General features: G+C 42.0%; 2 protein-coding genes across 2 annotated transcripts; one reads left to right on the forward strand and one right to left on the reverse strand.

Annotated features, from left to right (window-relative positions):
- Nucleotides 1-1,831: 1,831 nt before the first annotated feature.
- LOC145447744 (DEP domain-containing protein 1B-like) lies at nucleotides 1,832-4,793 on the reverse strand. Its single transcript, XM_080326003.1, has 3 exons — nucleotides 4,342-4,793; nucleotides 2,470-2,570; nucleotides 1,832-2,128 (listed from the first exon to the last, which is right to left on the reverse strand). The coding sequence occupies exons 1-3, from the start codon at nucleotides 4,597-4,599 to the stop codon at nucleotides 1,969-1,971; spliced, it is 519 nt and encodes a 172-aa protein (XP_080182129.1). The 5' UTR covers nucleotides 4,600-4,793; the 3' UTR covers nucleotides 1,832-1,968.
- Nucleotides 4,794-12,743: 7,950 nt separating this feature from the next.
- On the forward strand, nucleotides 12,744-15,931 carry LOC145448085 (DEP domain-containing protein 1A-like). Its single transcript, XM_080326413.1, has 4 exons — nucleotides 12,744-14,097; nucleotides 14,455-14,555; nucleotides 15,463-15,538; nucleotides 15,604-15,931. The coding sequence occupies exons 1-4, from the start codon at nucleotides 13,837-13,839 to the stop codon at nucleotides 15,760-15,762; spliced, it is 597 nt and encodes a 198-aa protein (XP_080182539.1). The 5' UTR covers nucleotides 12,744-13,836; the 3' UTR covers nucleotides 15,763-15,931.
- The last annotated feature ends 744 nt before the right edge of the window (nucleotides 15,932-16,675 follow it).

Raw genomic sequence — 16,675 nt, forward strand, 5'->3', positions numbered from 1 at the left:
AGTGTTTTGTGAAGGCTTAAAGTGTGGTTGTATGCTGTACCTCGAGGATATCCGGGTAGGATGAAGCAGAATCCGGATAGGACAAGGTGGAAAGTTGCCCACCTTGTGATGAGGTGGGAAATAACCACCAGGTGAGAATAAGGTGGAAAATTTCCCTCCTCTTTTGAAGGTTTTTTTTGAAACACCTTAAAAGGTGGGCCCAGTTTTTAGAGTGCATAGTTTGTGGTTATTTCGCACGTAGTCTTGAAGCTAATAGGCCAGCAACTAAGGTCTGACCGATCGCTTTCACTCGCAAGGAATTGCATATGGGCCTACATATTTTCGTCAAAATTAATGGCAGCCGTGAACCATAATGGAATCGTATTTTGACGTAATAATAAAGATATATCATTACATTTTGTACGCTGACTTATATTCATGATCAATATACATACTAGAGAATGTCGGATATGCTAGAAACCACGCTGATGTCCGGTACATACGTAAGGCACATAGCGACAGTGGTGGCTTTTGGGGTGGGCGAGGTGGGCGGTCGCCCGGGGGCCCCCTGTTCGAAGGCCCCCCCCCTTTTGATTTTCGCGCTTTTTTCAAGGATAATAGCGAATAAACATGGAAATCCGTGTACCAAGCAAGAATATGATTCCGTACAGATGTGTCAATCATCATCAAATCTCTGCATTTGTTAGAAAAGTCCCGTATCCCGATAATCATCACGTCTCTGCATGCGGTATAATTACTTAGTTTTGATATAGTCTATCCTTACACACATGTAATAATAGATGTGGTCCAATCCAGCATCTGGCCAAACCTTGACGTGGTGAAAGATAGATCATAAAAACAGATGTTAAAGGGGGGTCCGGGGCCTCCCCGTTCGTAGGGCCGCCACTGCATAGCGAGGCATATTTCATGCGAGGCGAAATTATATTAGTATTCCAAAGTTATTTCTGTGCTGGGCACGATTTGTTGGAGGATTTCGATTCTGTAGAAAATAGGCCTGCACAATAGGGTACGTTAATCCCTGTCAAAGAGACCATTTCGTCCAATACATTTGAGTTTTCGAAGTCATCTCAACGTATACTAGTCAGCCTTCTGGATAACCGGACCAAGACCTAACATCGTCACCTCATTTTATCGCTTGCGTCTTATATTAATTGCATTACTTTTCATTCAGTGTGTATGCGTCTTCTTTACTTCGCCTCTATAGGCCAAGGTGGGTGTCTGATCTTAAAAACTATTCCAAGTTGTTTCGACACCTTCCTATCTTTTCATTCCAAAGTGAGTCCATTTCTCGCCGATGATCAGGAAGCCAATAGGGATTTGAATACTGGATTGTCATAAAGGCGTCGCCAAGCTCGCTTTTCTCTCTGATTATTCAACGCATCGCGCGATATCGGGTACAGCGAATTATGGTTGCCTGCGCGATAGCAACTTTGCCGTTCCAACTATATACAAATTTAGCATCGGGCTCGACGGATTAGATTTGACCGGTGAATATCCCAATAAATATTGAAGGTGTTTTCACCAATATAGAAAATAATTTGTTATCTCGGACTGGTAAATGAGCAAATATCAGCCGGCAATATTTCAGATAAATTTTAATATTATGAAAAGACGGGTTCCTAACCCCTAAAACCACCTGGATGTCCCAGGTTTTGAACATATTAAGACTTGTCTTAGCTACCGCAAGCATTATAATTCTGACAGTCATGAAAATTAACGAAAAAATACAGCAAATTGATAAATAAGATGCGAATTCAGTAGCCAAAAAGCCACAAGTTCCTGACCCCTGGTCGATACTATTCTATGGTCAGCAATAACAAAGACGCCAAAATAGAATGTCACCTCAAAAGTTAGTTTATTTCAACAAAAAGGCTTGTCGGTGTGAGTGGAAATAATTCCTGCTTGCGGCTATAAGAGCAGAATTTGGCATCGTGTAAAGGACGTGAAACTGAAGTGAAGAAACATGAATCATTTGAATATGCGAGAGAAGGTCTTGAACACGAAGCAGCCGCCATGTCTCGGGATCAACGCCGACTTGATGTCCGTCTCCAGCTCTCCTTTTTCATTTGTCTTTTTATCGGAATGCGGGATCTCGTTAGGACCTGGTTCGGCGTTGTGCCGTGAAAACCTGTATGCATTATGCACATGTGTATAATCGCTGCACGGTAAGTCATGGAATGAATATTCAAGATTTATTGTCAAATCAACGGAGTATATTGGTCCGGGAGAACTGGATCTAAGGGTCCAAAGTCCACTCTAATATGTTTTTAGATTCAGCATGGCGCATATTTTTGCGGGAGGAAAATGAAAAAGCACTGACGGTGCAACATCACTGCGAATACAATAAAAGTAGCCTATTGTTAGCTGACATTTGAAAAGAAATATATTTGCAAACTCCCCATTTGTAATTCAGCGTTTGAAGGGATTTTAACCCATGGGTTTAATTAGAGTACAATATAGTCTGAGTACCTGTACAGCTTCCTCGAATCTGAAAATATCTCATCTCTCCATGTCCCTCGTACAGTTTCGATAATGTTATCGGAGAGGTATTTTTGTAGCAACTTGATTGCCTGTTGAATATGCAACTGGTTTGATATAAGGTCCATACCAGAGTAGCCTCCGCGTATGAATATTGTATCAACTGCGCTGGTGTTTGTAGCGCGAAGACTTGAGCATATATATGGTCATTTTTGGCATGATATATAGGATACGATTTGGAACTGATTCCATGAAGGTACAGGCGTACTCGGGGTGGCTACCCTGCACTTTTCAAAGTTCCTATTTCACGACACATAGTATGGATGGTGTGAACGTGAGGTTCACGTTCGCGTTTTGTGTGTGAACTTCGGAAATTTAGAGGCTCACGTTAACAAACGAACCTTGGTAGGTTCTGCACTGTGAACCTTTTTCATATATTACAATTTTCACTTCATTATAACATCTTTGGTTGAAATTTATTGCATTTCACCTGCGGGCCTCTATATACATAGGGCTGGCAGCATAAAAAATCAACACTAAACGAGCATGCACCTTGACAATCTCAAAGATTTTACTTGCTTTGTTACAAAATTGTTTGCTCGAATATTTAGTGACTCTCTGCTGTGAGCTTGACCCGCCATTACACAACATCAAGAGCGAAATACACTACGTGTAGAGGTAGTCAGCGAATGATGCTTATTCAACCAATCAATGAAATTGATATCGCTGTCTGATGTACAAAATCTAGCAGGCGTCCGGGGTTAATCTTGATTTCATAGGTTTATTGTATCATAAAAACCAAATCCGTGCGATTGTGGTGTCGGCTACTGCTGCATAACTTGTTAATGCGGGTAATATCGGTAGCAAGTGTGGAAACTCGTTTTACACTCTGCTCAATATCAACGTCGCAATACTCAGACACCGAATACAATGTCCGGTCTGGCTTAGACTGTCAAGGCGTAAGCTTATATTCCCTTACAAGTCCTCGTCGAAATTGCTGGCAAAGCGACGGAAGATATTGATTTTATGGGATTATGATATTATTTGATTGCCCCAGTTGATACATCTGGCGACGTTTAAAACGTCAATATGTACTTCAGAATATTGGCAGTATGTGGTCCGAGTCGTCGCTATAGGTATCGTGTACAACTCTGCATTAATATAGGCTATCACTTCACTGAAATGTAGGGTTGGAATTAGCAATATGACGTCACGTGACGTCATGAGGCTCACGTTCGCGTTCACACAGAACCTTTCAAAAAGGTTCACGTTCACACGAGCCTGAACCTTTCAGAGGTTTACACCATCCCTAGCACATAGCTGGCACTGCGAAACCGCTAGTTTAACGACACAGTAAGCCTACAACTAGACTGGATTGTCTGAATCAGAGCGAAATACATGATGGCTTTGTAGATGACATGATATTTATACACGATAAGTATCCTAATGTATAAAATTATACAAATATGATGTTTAGGATATACTATTCAGAATACATCCTTCATCCTGCTGACGTATCGTCACGTTTCTAATAATCGGATGGATAGCCTATATTCCGAGGTGGTCAGTAACGAAGTATACTTCAATTTTGTGAAGTACTCCAAGTCATTTTAGCCTACACTTGCACTGCCCCCTCAAGGGGCTTCGATTTCAGGCTACTTTTTTATAACATTCTTCGTTTTAAGGCAAAAACTAGGCCTAGAATATTTATCTTTTACTTACTTGGAAATCGCTACGTCGAGTTATATACTTGAGAATAAAATTACATAATTGCTTCTAATTCAACCTGAGTACCAATGACCCTGCTTTGACCACTTCTACCTATATCCCGATGTGACAATATTAGTGATATCAAATCCACACCTGTTGTCTCTTTGGCAATTTTTGCAGATTTTCGTTCTCCACCAGAATTCGATGTAAGACGTCGGCTGCCTTGGTTCCAGTGAAACTCTCCGCATGCGATTTCAGTTTTCTTCTATGCTTCTTGCATTTGATAGTCCTGCGAAAGTATCGCAGCAGTTCGTTCCATAATTCTGTAAATCGATACCTTGGTCTCGTCTGCGGACCTCCGGCGAATTGGATTGGCGATGCGCCGGTATCGTTTATTAAACGGTTAGACATTTACGAATTGATGTTTTACGGCAAGATATTAACGCCACAATAACGAAAAACCGAATGGATTGTGCAGGTATCTTCACACCGAATTAAATTGGTTGCGAAGTGATGGAAACGTTTTCTTACGAAAGCGTTGATACAAGAAAGCAAGATATCGCTTCCCAAAATTTATATTTTATAATATCATCGTCCTTGGGTCGTGGACCAGAATCGCGAATTCCATTGTTTGGTATTGTATCTTTATCGCATCACGTACATGCAGGTCGGCTATATGCTATTGTTGTTATATTCACTGTGGGAACTCCTTTGTTCTTGTCTTCGTTTTCCCATGCATACTACCGTCGCGCTTATCTGTGTATTCATTTACGCCGCGCCATTGGTAATTGTTATGTTCACGTATATCTTGACTTCTCAAGCTTTCGGCCGCTTTGCATTCTCATGCTCCTTCGCTTATCGTCGTCTCTCTCTCTTCCCTGAGTCCTTCCTTGTCTTTGATGGATGTAGTGGTAAATTGCTGCATTGTCTTTTTTCGGTACCAATGTGTGCTGTGGTTATCTCATTTGTTATCAATGTCCGATTCTTTGGTAAGCGTGAATTTAGATTAGATACTGATTAGAATAGCGAATAGACATTTCTGTATATTATGCATATATTATATTTTCTTTTGATATATTTAAGCATCCATATAATGTAATAAAGAAATCCGATGAAACTAAATCGGGCGACGAAAATTACCAAGAAGAACAAAATCTGCCCCAAATGACTTTACTTTATGCTGATTTACGATTTACCTTCTAGCACCCCATAATGGAGGGGTTTAGGGTGCGGTAGCTTGAGTCCTGTTTGAATATTAGTACAGGGGCGCACTGATTTTTAGTGATTCTTTTGTGAAATCAATTGCCAATTTAATTGACCGATGTAGTTCCGTCAGCTTCAAAATTGGCTTCATATAACTCGTGATATACAGGAAAAGGTTGGAAATCATCGATGTACGTATAGTGAATAATAAAAAAGTACTACAATAAAAACACTATGAAGGAGAAATACCAACGGCATCATGGCATCGAAATATCCTGCGCCGCAACAGCCGGCGCTGATTAGTTCTTTTCCACATAAATCGCTGTTTCCATAGGCATATGTTGTCGCCATCAGGTGTGTAACTGCCGCAATCCAAACCCCGGCAGTTGCGCAGGTGGTCAAATAAGTGGATAAATCAACATAATATAGAGTACGTCACGGCAGATACTTCAACTTGAAATACTTTCTCGCGCTTCGGGCGAGTTACTGTCGCAACCATTCTGTATTTTCTCGAGGTGGCTGTCTTTTTTTTTAGGGGTCTGGAGGAACCGCAGTAAACCTCCCCCCGTGACGCTTGTGACAGCACTGCGGCATTCCACCACAGCACTATGTGCCACAAGCGCCCGTAATAGGGCCCTCTGAGTCGTTGGACTCAAAGCACCCATAAGGTTGCTTCCGTTTTATACCGTTTTTCGTCTGTTTCTTCAATGTTCAAACGGTCGGCACAAGCAGGCTTTAGAGGGGGCGTCTGCGGCCACTGATCCCTCCGCCACCATGCTTGTGCCTGGGGAGAACAGCCGTGAACTACGGGCCGCATCCCCGGGGTCGGAATATGAAGGCCTGGCTGCCATACTCTCCCTATGGGTTCATGAGACAGTGATTGGATAGTATTTAGGTTGGACCACTAGGGTTTCGCACCGCCCCGCGTCCAGTAAGGCGATGCTTGCCTTAATACAACTAAATACTCCTGGCTGTCTTACCACCAGAAAATGTTACACATTATGACACAACCGAATTACAACTATCTACACACTCTTCACCATTGTAATTTATGAAAAAGGTCGGTTCCTCTTCTCATTGATCGAGACCATCTGGGCAGTGTTGGGATAAAGTCACTACCTTCGAGTCACGAGTCATTTCGAGTCATTGCACATTTTGACTCGAGTCAAGTCAAGTCAATCAATTTTCGAAGGTGACTCGAGTCAAGTCGAGTCGAGTCAAGTCAAGTCACGAGTCAAGTCACAATTAAAGTCAAGTCGCCTTTTCGAAGTACGAGATATGATTACGTCATTGCATTTTGCTAGCATGTATGAAATACAGATTGACTGGTCATTGATTTTGAACTGATGAACGAATATAGAAGTTAATATACATGCAAGAAGGCGCTGTAGCACTTACATATACGTAGAACTACTAAACTACGTAAGTAATTGCATAGCCTCAGTTTATAGTTTCCATCCAAAATGGAGAATTGAGAAACGAATTGATAAGATACAATACATTAGCCATTTACAAATTGATACGATACAATTCGAGCCCGCGTCAATGGTTGAGGACTGTAAACTATGTTCGAATTCTGTTTCAATAAAACAATAGGTTTGTTGAAGATAAGAAAAGATAACAGATATAGACATTATGATGCCATTAAATTACTTTACTATACTAGTTTGCGACAACGTAAGCTGTAAGCTTCGATCACTTCGTTTTCGGTTACTTGATTAGTGAAAGAACAACGGAAGCTCAGTAAAACGCGCGATCATTGAATGATTGGTCACTCTCATGGGTTACACCGGCGTTTCGTGAACAATCCGGACATATGCAAGATACAGTGAATTTTATCGACACCGATTACTTGATGACTTGATATTGACTCGTGAATTTTGCTCCGAGTCACGAGTCAATCCACATTTCTGATACGCCGAGTCAAGTCAAGTCAAGTCATTTTAGCAAAGTGACTCGAGTCAAGTCAAGTCATACGAAAAAGGTGACTCAAGTCATGACTCGAGTCATCCCAACACTGCATCTGGGTGCTTCATTGCACAACAGCAAACCCCTTTGATCAAAGACAGGAGTGTTCCACCCTTTTGCTATTCCCGTCCATATTTCGATAATCCATCTAACATGCCCGCTCAATTCCAGAAGACAATCGTAATGGTACACCATGTTAAACTGGTTGCTGGGAGACTTCGCCCCACGGACAGCCCTTGTGATCAGGGCTTTGGAGCAGCAGTAAATTTGCATTGCTCCGGCTCCGGAGCTCTCTTCTATCATACATTAGCTCCGGCTCCAGATCCGGAGCCGCATTGTTACCACTGCTCCGGCTCCATCTCCGGCTCCGGCTCTGAAAACTATCGAAGGTGTCTGCCTATATCAGGGGTGGTCAACCCGCGGCCTGCGGGCCATATGTGGCCCGCGAGAAGGTTTTGAGTAGCCCGCGAGCTAATTTCCCATTATATTATCGAAATTTTGTTATATTATCGAAATTGAATTGCTCTGATTGTGAAATTGCAATGCCAACCAAAAATATGATTAGTCTGGCCGCGACACTTGGGATGATGATGACTAAAATATCAGTTCCGACGCATTGGCAGATCCAGGGTCCAGTCACATTTTTAGTAAATCGTCGTACATTACAATAAACTAAAAAAGAAGTAAAATTTTTCTTCACGCTTCGCGTGTTTAATTGTCACACGATTTCTTGCTTTGTAGCCTACCCCCACCTGAAAATGAAAAAACGCCTGATTTAGCCGATTGAGTCTAACTATATTCGCAATTACGAGAGAAAGTATTTTCGCGTTTGCGCTCGCAGAATGATCGTCGACGATGAAATGTAGGCACAAAATGATTGTTGTATATTAGCGGAAATTTTCGATATCGATATGTCCGGATGCCGAATAGTCCTGTCCTTGCAAACTGAGCCCAGCGGGCGGTATACAGTCGACCCACAATATACCCTGGTGCGGGCTAGTGAGCAACGCACTCGTTCGTCAACTTCATGTGGCCCTTTAGCCGAAAAGGTTGGCCACCCCTGGTCTATATAGATTACTAATTTACCCGTAGGTTGGTTATCCATAGTAATTTAGAGCAGTGGTTCTCAACCTTTTCGTCTACGCGGACCCCTTTTGGACCGTCACGGACCCCCGCGGAGCCCCATGAAAATTTTGATCCAATTTAGCGCATCATCGTGCAATCGTCATCCGTCTTGTGCAAGTGATAACTGCAGGCTTAGTGATAAACAGCAGCAAAATGACTTTTTCCGAAAATATGATCATACTGTTCATGTTGAAATTGCCTGGGTTGACTTCCATTATTTCAAAGCGAATTCTGCAACTGCATTTATTGAAATACGTGGTCGTGTCTTGAAAATCCGTGCCTTCGATTTGCTATGAACGAATGCCGAGAATCAATCTCCACAAACATTGATGGTGGCGAATGTAATGATAACGAGTAACGCTTCCGAACAAACATTTAGGTATGATCGCAACAAATATGGCACCAGGATTATTGACAAACAATTTTTTAAATAAACATATAACGTCAAGACTGGTCATTTCTAGCTAGCAGCAGTTATTATGGAAAAATGGTTGTGGATATCGCTGGATAAAATGAATTTTGTAGACACTGCGAAGTCACCGTGATTGACCTTCCTCATCTATTTTTTCCACAATCCGCAACAAAACATCTCTATACAGCAAAATGTTTGTATCAGTAGGCTATTGGCAATTTAGCAATTAAAATGGGTCTTCACAGTAGGATATTTCATCTCAGACGAATATTCTGCTGATTTGAGCTCTGGAGTTTTACTAGTAATGAAGCGAAATTGATCCGGATGTAAAAGAATACAAATTAGGTTATCAACTATTTGAGGCTTCGTAGACCCCCTGAAAATGCTTCGCGGACCCCCGGTTGAGAACCACTGATCTAGAGTCTGTCAGCCTTCGTAACATCGGATGCAGCAACGAAGACATAGGTGGTAGGTGCCGCCGTGTCGCCTTGTGACGTCATAATGAATACTTGTCAATTGTCGATAACATCATAGTTGCACTAGAACGCACTTTACTCCTTGCCATTGCTGTGTACAGCATTAGAATTCTGATGCGGCGTTTTAACACTGGCACTGTACTCGGTAACATTAAGCCATACAGCTCAATTCAATCTTTAAATGTGCGACTATTATTCAACTATAACTGTAGTAAGAGCAATATGGGCGGATATCACGACGTTATCAACAGAAATTCGAGTTGTACCAAAGGGCCAATGGTTATTGGTACACTCGTTACCAGTCCATCCGGTGTCAATCAAGTTTATCGGAATATAATATTTTCCCGTTCAAACGAATCGAATAAATGAATTGAACACTGTGCCAAGTGTGCCATGCACATTGCGCCATGCCCATAACGAATTAAAATATGCAGTATGCACAATTGCACATTGCACATTTACAAGTCACAGTGCGCGATAATCCGGGAATATTAGAGTATCAAGCAGACATCAAGAATGAATTTACGCAACAGATGATTACAAATTGGAAATCGCGTATCAAATCAGTAATTTGTCTCCAACATAGAATACCATGGGGTCCTGACATCGTATTGAGTAGCTCGCACCGCGACAATTGTTTGCTGAGTGAAACGATGTTTTGGGCTACTTTTCTGCCATCCCCTATTTAAGCTCGAACATCCTTACTGGAGTGAATTACGATCATGCGCAGTAATGAATTCCAATTAGCATGCATAATTGCATGCTCAATAGCACTGTCCAATTTCGCGACCCGATTAAAGAACTATCACGAAAGAACGAGTATTTGCTCATTCAATTCACAGCAACGATGAGATGGAATTTCTCGTCTCGTGCTCGTCATATCGACATGTGCAACGAAATCACGTTTTTATCCTCTCTCCCATTTCGCGTAATACATAGTGATCATTATTTTCGAACCGTACAATTGGCCAACAAGGTTATGCTGATGATGAAATTGCGGGTATGCCGAATACCCACAACATTCACAGGCATATTTCGCATACCGAGGTTCGGCACTCATGAATGAAAATTGAACATTGTACATATGACTGCTCCGCTGTTAAATCCTCGGGAATATGGTTAGTCGGAAAAGGTAGCGCCAAAGAGGAAAAGATTCTTAATTTCGCGAAGGCCTGCTGTTGAATTATGTGAACTCAGCAGATATGGTTGTTGCATATATAATAGCATCTTATGAAATACGTCGGAGCCGGAGCTACCCCTCAAATAACTGGCTCCAGCTCCGGCTCCGGCTGAATTTTATGTAGAGCTCCGGCTCCGGCACCAGCTCCGGTAAAAATGCACGGCTCCGGGGCTCAGGCTCCGGGCTCCGGCTCAGGCTCCAAAGCCCTGCTTGTGATGTTCTGGACTTTCACTGTTTTCTGCGCATAAAAGTCTGTAATTGTAGAAACAGAATCCCTAGCAGGTTTACTACGCACAGAAATCGCGGCTGGAGCCTAATAAGATCAGACAAAGTAGTGTCATTGTTAAGCTTTATATTTGTATTTAATGATGATGCATCCTTTCTGAAACAAGAAATTCGATCACCACTTGCATATAAGCGCCTTTGCAATATTTCTCCGCAGTTTCTTTGCTTTCCCTCGGTCAAAACAGACACGTAGGCTGAGGCCGTTTCTCTCACAGTAAGCCAGTCGTGCTTTAAGTTTGTGTGAAGCAGCTGTTGTTTGTTCATCATCATGTATTTAGTAACTCAACATGTTCTGAACTAATCGTAAATCATTATCTGCCAACCAACCTACAATGCGCTTACAGAATCACCGTCGTTAGCAAACTCTTTTAACAACTAATCAGCAAGCCACCACCGTCGTGATCATTGAAGCATAGCCGATTAGCCAAACGAGAGTCGCGATTTCGTGATTACTAGTTTTGTGGCCGTTGTATGGCCGCTGGCACGCCCACTCGTCGGTCGCTACTTTCAAACGCTTTGCGACAAATCTTAACGACTTTCCTGTGAGCGTATTCCAGGCTCATTGCTGTTTTTTATCACTAATCTATAGAATAAGACATTGATACCCAACATTTTTGAGATTTTCCAAATTTTGGACAACCCTACTGCACATATTACCATCAAAATTCTTTCTCAGCCTACGTGATCAGATGTACCGGTAAAGTTGACGGAGGGATTGTCTTCGAAGATTTTGGGCACTAAATTAATGATGATGCATCTTCAATTTGTTTTTAATCACTTTGTAGCATGTAGTTGTCTCTTAACCTCTCATCAGGGTTGTCGGGATAGTAAAATATATATTGGAATCGTCCAAACGTACCAGAATAATAGTTCATTCGTGACACGCACAGGATTCCAAATTCGTATTGCTTTATGCGGCGCATCATTTTGTACGATGCCGCGCTCAAATTGCAAGGAAACTACTATATTAAAACGAAAAAATACATCACCCTAACCACAACAGTCACTATTCGACTATTGATCGGGCCCAGTTACTAGGGATGGTGTGAACGTGAAGTCTACGTTCGCGTTCTGTGTGTTAACCTCGGAAATTTAGAGGTTCACGTTCACAAACAAACCTTGATAGGTTCTTCACTGTGAGCCTTTTTCAGATATCACGATTTATCACGTCATTTTAACATCTTTGGTTAAAATTCTTTGCATTTCAACTATAGGACCACTCTATGCATAGCGCTGGCAACATTAAAAAATCAACAGTAAACGAGCACGCACCTTGCCATGAATGTAAAAAAAATACTTGCTGTTCGTGAATATTTAGTAACTCTCTGCTGTGAGCTTGACCCGCAATCACAAATCAAGAATGAAATACAGTACATGTAGGTAGTCAGCAAATGATGCTTATTCAACCAATCGATGCAATTTATATTAAGAATACATCGTTGTCTAATGTAATAAATCTAGCAGGCGTACGGGATCCATCTTGATTTGATATGTTCATTGTATCATAAAACCCAAATCTGTGCGATTGGGGTGTTGGCCACTGTATAACTTGTTTATGGGGTAATATCGGTAGCAAGTATAGAAACCCGTTTACACTCTATTCAATATCAACGTAGCAATAGTCAGATTCCGCTGAACACATTGTCCGGTCTGACCTGGACCGTTAAGGCGTAAGCTTATATTCCCTCGCAAGTCTTCGTCGAAATTGTTGGCCAAGCGACGGAAGATATTGATTTTAGGATTATTATAGCATTTGATTGGTACAGTTGATACATTTGGTGATGTTTAAAAAGTCAGCATATACTTCAGCATTGTGGCATAATGTGGCCTGAGTCGTCGCCAGGTATCTTGTACATCACTTCACTGAAATGTAGGGTTGGGATTAGCAATATATGACGTCACGTTCGCGTTCACACAGAACCTTTCAAAAAGGTTCGCGTTCACACGAACATGAACCTTTCAGGGGTTCACACCATTCCTATCGTAAATACTTGCAACCAATGACAGCGAAGACGGACGTATCATCACAAGTCATATGCATGAGTTGAGTGCGTGTCTTTGTTGATCTCCAGGGTACCCCTAGTGTTCCATGGATCGCCGCTTAAGAACCATTGTCATATACCACATATAGGGAACGATTCGGGTATGAGGCAATAACGATCACTATTTTTAAATCAACAGCCATTCCTAACGTTGTCAATATTTCATTCGTTTCCTTGTATACTTACATAGAGAAGTAAGTGTAAAGGGTGGTTCCGTTGTTCAGTTTTACCAGTGCTCCATTCTTATTATCCACCCTATGATCATTATAATCAAAGGAATACGTTACGGTTGCCAATCAAAGACGTAGATTTAATATGCGGAACTACCGTGTGCATCTGGGAGGCGTCCACAAACCCGATTATCACGCCGCTGGCATCATCGTGGAACGGTAATTGCACATTTTCTAATTGCACAGGCACACTGTACAATTATAAATTGACAATTCACATCCTTTTAACACTGAAATCACTATCTCCTAAAAGCTTCTACAACAATGCAGATAGACTATGCTATCCCGGGATATAGAATGTACTAGTCTACATAATTGTCACAAAGTGCAATCGGGGAAAAGCAAGCCACAGAGGAAATTATAGCGGACCCGCGCGTAGCATCCCCAAAAAGCGACCTGTTTATTTAGGTGACAACGCAGGGTCGACAACACTGGGTAACAATGAAGATTTCCGGTCGAACTATTTATCTTTCGGCCTTGCGTTTGTTTGCATAGGAATGCATGTTGTTTGATTGTGATATCATAGCGAAAGGTTATGATGTCACTGTCAAGTTGATATCATGGGCTTAATCACATCTTTATCGCTTGCTTTCTATGGAGACCGGATTATGCATAACCACCATAAGCATATAAATGAAAGGTGAATGTAGTGAGAATTCATTCGTGGATTCTCCAAATCGACGCCGCATCGTGATAGATATCTTAGGAGTTTCTCAGGATACAAAAAATGACTACGGATTCAGTCAAGGACTACAGCACTCAACAATTGGATCAAAACCGATTGACTTTGTCATCAAAACCGATGTATCGTTTCACTGAACTATGGAACGACCTGTTGGAATCTTTTCGAAAGTCGATGCAGTGTAAGAAACACAGGAGGAATTTGAAAACATACTCGAAATGTTTCTCCGGGCACGAAGCGACGAGTTTGTTATATCGTATCTTGTTGGAATGCGACAAGTTGCCTCGAAAACCCGAACGCGAACAGGTAGGGGTATAGTATTGCATTATCGTGATGTCGCTGACATTATCTTGCTATCGCCCGTATTTTCAACTCTTCCTGTAATTGCATGTAAAATAGTCATGTTGAAACTAGAACATACGAAATGCCAATGCGATGTATATAACCCCAAGAAAAGATGTGGGTGCAATTTACGGGCATAACACGATAATCGGCACTTCGTGTTTCCGGTGTATTTGGGTGTTTTGAACACAAGATGGGGCCAGAGCGTCAAATCTAGTATCCATCACTTGCTTATACAGATTACAGTCTGAACGTATTACTCATACGCATAAATCTTGTGTGTTCGCATCTTCAAATCGAACCTTATGACTTTCATTTCAGGCTGTCAAGTTGCTTCAGTACTACCTTTCCAAGCACTTAATAGAAACTGTCAAAGGGAAATGGGAGAAAGAGGTGTTCACAGATTCCAACCGACTTTACAGGTAAATCTCCCCCTTCGTGGCGCAGAAGTACCTTAGTAATGCACTAGAACTATAATAAATATCCGCCAATATTTTTCGAATTTTAGTAGTAATATCCCTCTTATGTGTTTAATGCTGAATAATTTAACTATTGAACTGCAGGTTTAGTATATCATATGAGCATTTTTCTATGTTCGAACGATGTCAGCATATAAGTGGTAGTGCGGAGCCGATCGTAAAATTCTCTGGTCCGGCTCCTATCCGGTTTTTCAATTCTCTGGTCCGGCTCCGATCCGGCTCCGGCCGTATCAGAAAAAAGTACTGATCCGGCTCCAATCCGGCTCCCGCCAAAAATGAAAATATCCGGCCAGAAATCCGGCCCTACACGGTACGGGGGTTCCGTGAATTGATAAATATGCCTTGTTTATGTTCGCACTGGCTTGGCGGTTCCTTGCGTGTGGTTGGTTGGTAGTTATTTAGTTATAAAAGTCATGTTTATCTATAAAGATTCTGCCCGTATCAAAAAAGTAGTGATCCGGCTAAGATCCGGCTCCGGCCGTAACAGAAAGAGTACTGATCCGGCTCCGATCAAGTCCGGCCAAAATTGTAAAAATCCGGCCGGATATCCAATCCGGCTCCGGTTCATGTTCCGCACTAATAAGTAGTCCTATATGGGCCCATATGCGGCAGATATAATGTCTCGTTTACCCCATGTCGGACTACTTATGGTGATGATATCAAGATATCGAACTTTGCTTTGAAACACAGGTTAAAACGACCTCTGCGATGAGATAGGAAGCAATGGCTAGCACAATACCCATATGTACAAAATTGTACATGGTACTGGTTCAATATCAAAGCCATATGCATTATTCGTGATACTTCCTTGCGGAATACTTTTCACCGAATATTTATATTTATTTGGCAGGTTTCCTGTCGAACAGAGAGCTTCGGAAACTGATTCAAATCGCTGTTCATCATATGAAACTCCCAAAAACAAAAACGTGAGTATAATAGTGACGATTTTGACTGTGTGGAAAATTTAATCATTCTTTATGCTTGCTTTTAGACAAAACTCAGAAGCATAACTCCGTTAATAAAGGAAAGATTCGGTCCTAATAGAATTCGCAACAGAAATGAGGCGGAATGCGGATCGCCAATCCTCCGCCAAAGAAGAACAACAACATCACGTTTGGTACCAAGATGTCTTTACCCGCCCACTGACTGATTCGAATTGTGCATCGTATTTGTTCCATTCGTTTTCATACTTTTCACATCCCATGCTGTTGATCACTTTCTGTAATACTAATACTATTTTTGACTCGTTATTTTCACGATTTTGCCTGCCAATATAAAAATGCTGTTCAGGTTACTTTTGACCTGTGGAGCTTCTCTAAGCATATTGTCTATGCGATGTTTGCTGCATCATCATAATATGCTGAGAATCATCCATCCATGTTCGATTGTACGCAGGCTTTCAGCTATAGAAGGTGATGGTAGTGAAACCGGCAGAATCTATTCAAATCCAAACCAGAAGCACTAAATATAATACAGTTGCCAATATGGCAGTATAGACAGACCTGTATTACCGGTTTGCGGATGTGAATTGCTCATCCTATGTGACCTGTTAGAAATAGTCATGAAAGTACAAACCATGACTTAGGATCGTGTGTCTTTGTGGGTGAGCGGTTTAGCATTGCAAGCTATGGTGATGTTGAGTAAAGTATGTAACGAGTTTTGTATACCTCGGTATTGACGTCGCTGACTCTGGAAAAGCGCTCAAGGCGAGGCGAGAAAAGGCCTGGGGCGCGGCAAGACGGCTACATAGCCTCTTCCATTCAAGTGCCTCAACCCAGCTCAAGACCCGCATCTTCCGTGCCACTGTCGAGCAGGTTCTTCTCTACGGAATAGAAGCACTCACGCTGACAGAAGAGCTGGCTAAGACACTCAACGCCAACTACGATGCACTCCTCCACTACGCACTCGGCATCCACCACCCGGAGCACATATCCACCAATGCTCTGCGCAAACTCACAAAAACAGTCCCATGCCGTTTGCTGGCTGCTGAACGACGCTTATGCTTAATCGGTCATCTAGTGCGGCATCAAGACGATCAACCAGCCGCCGCCATCATCAACCAC

Source organism: Botryllus schlosseri, chromosome 10 (assembly GCF_051294905.1).
Source record: "Botryllus schlosseri isolate E-star chromosome 10, Bs_hap1, whole genome shotgun sequence".
In the NCBI taxonomy this organism is placed as follows: domain Eukaryota; kingdom Metazoa; phylum Chordata; class Ascidiacea; order Stolidobranchia; family Styelidae; genus Botryllus; species Botryllus schlosseri.

Coding starts and splice junctions, on each gene's coding strand:
- LOC145447744 (XM_080326003.1), bottom strand. CDS start 4,599: ATGTCTAACCGTTTAATAAACGATACCGGCGCATCGCCAATCCAATTC. Junction 2,571..4,341: donor AATTGCCAAAGAGACAACAG/GTGTGGATTTGA, acceptor CATATTCAACAG/GCAATCAAGTTGCTACAAAA. Junction 2,129..2,469: donor GATTCGAGGAAGCTGTACAG/GTACTCAGACTA, acceptor TAATGCATACAG/GTTTTCACGGCACAACGCCG.
- LOC145448085 (XM_080326413.1), top strand. CDS start 13,837: ATGACTACGGATTCAGTCAAGGACTACAGCACTCAACAATTGGATCAA. Junction 14,098..14,454: donor GAAAACCCGAACGCGAACAG/GTAGGGGTATAG, acceptor CTTTCATTTCAG/GCTGTCAAGTTGCTTCAGTA. Junction 15,539..15,603: donor AAACTCCCAAAAACAAAAAC/GTGAGTATAATA, acceptor GCTTGCTTTTAG/ACAAAACTCAGAAGCATAAC.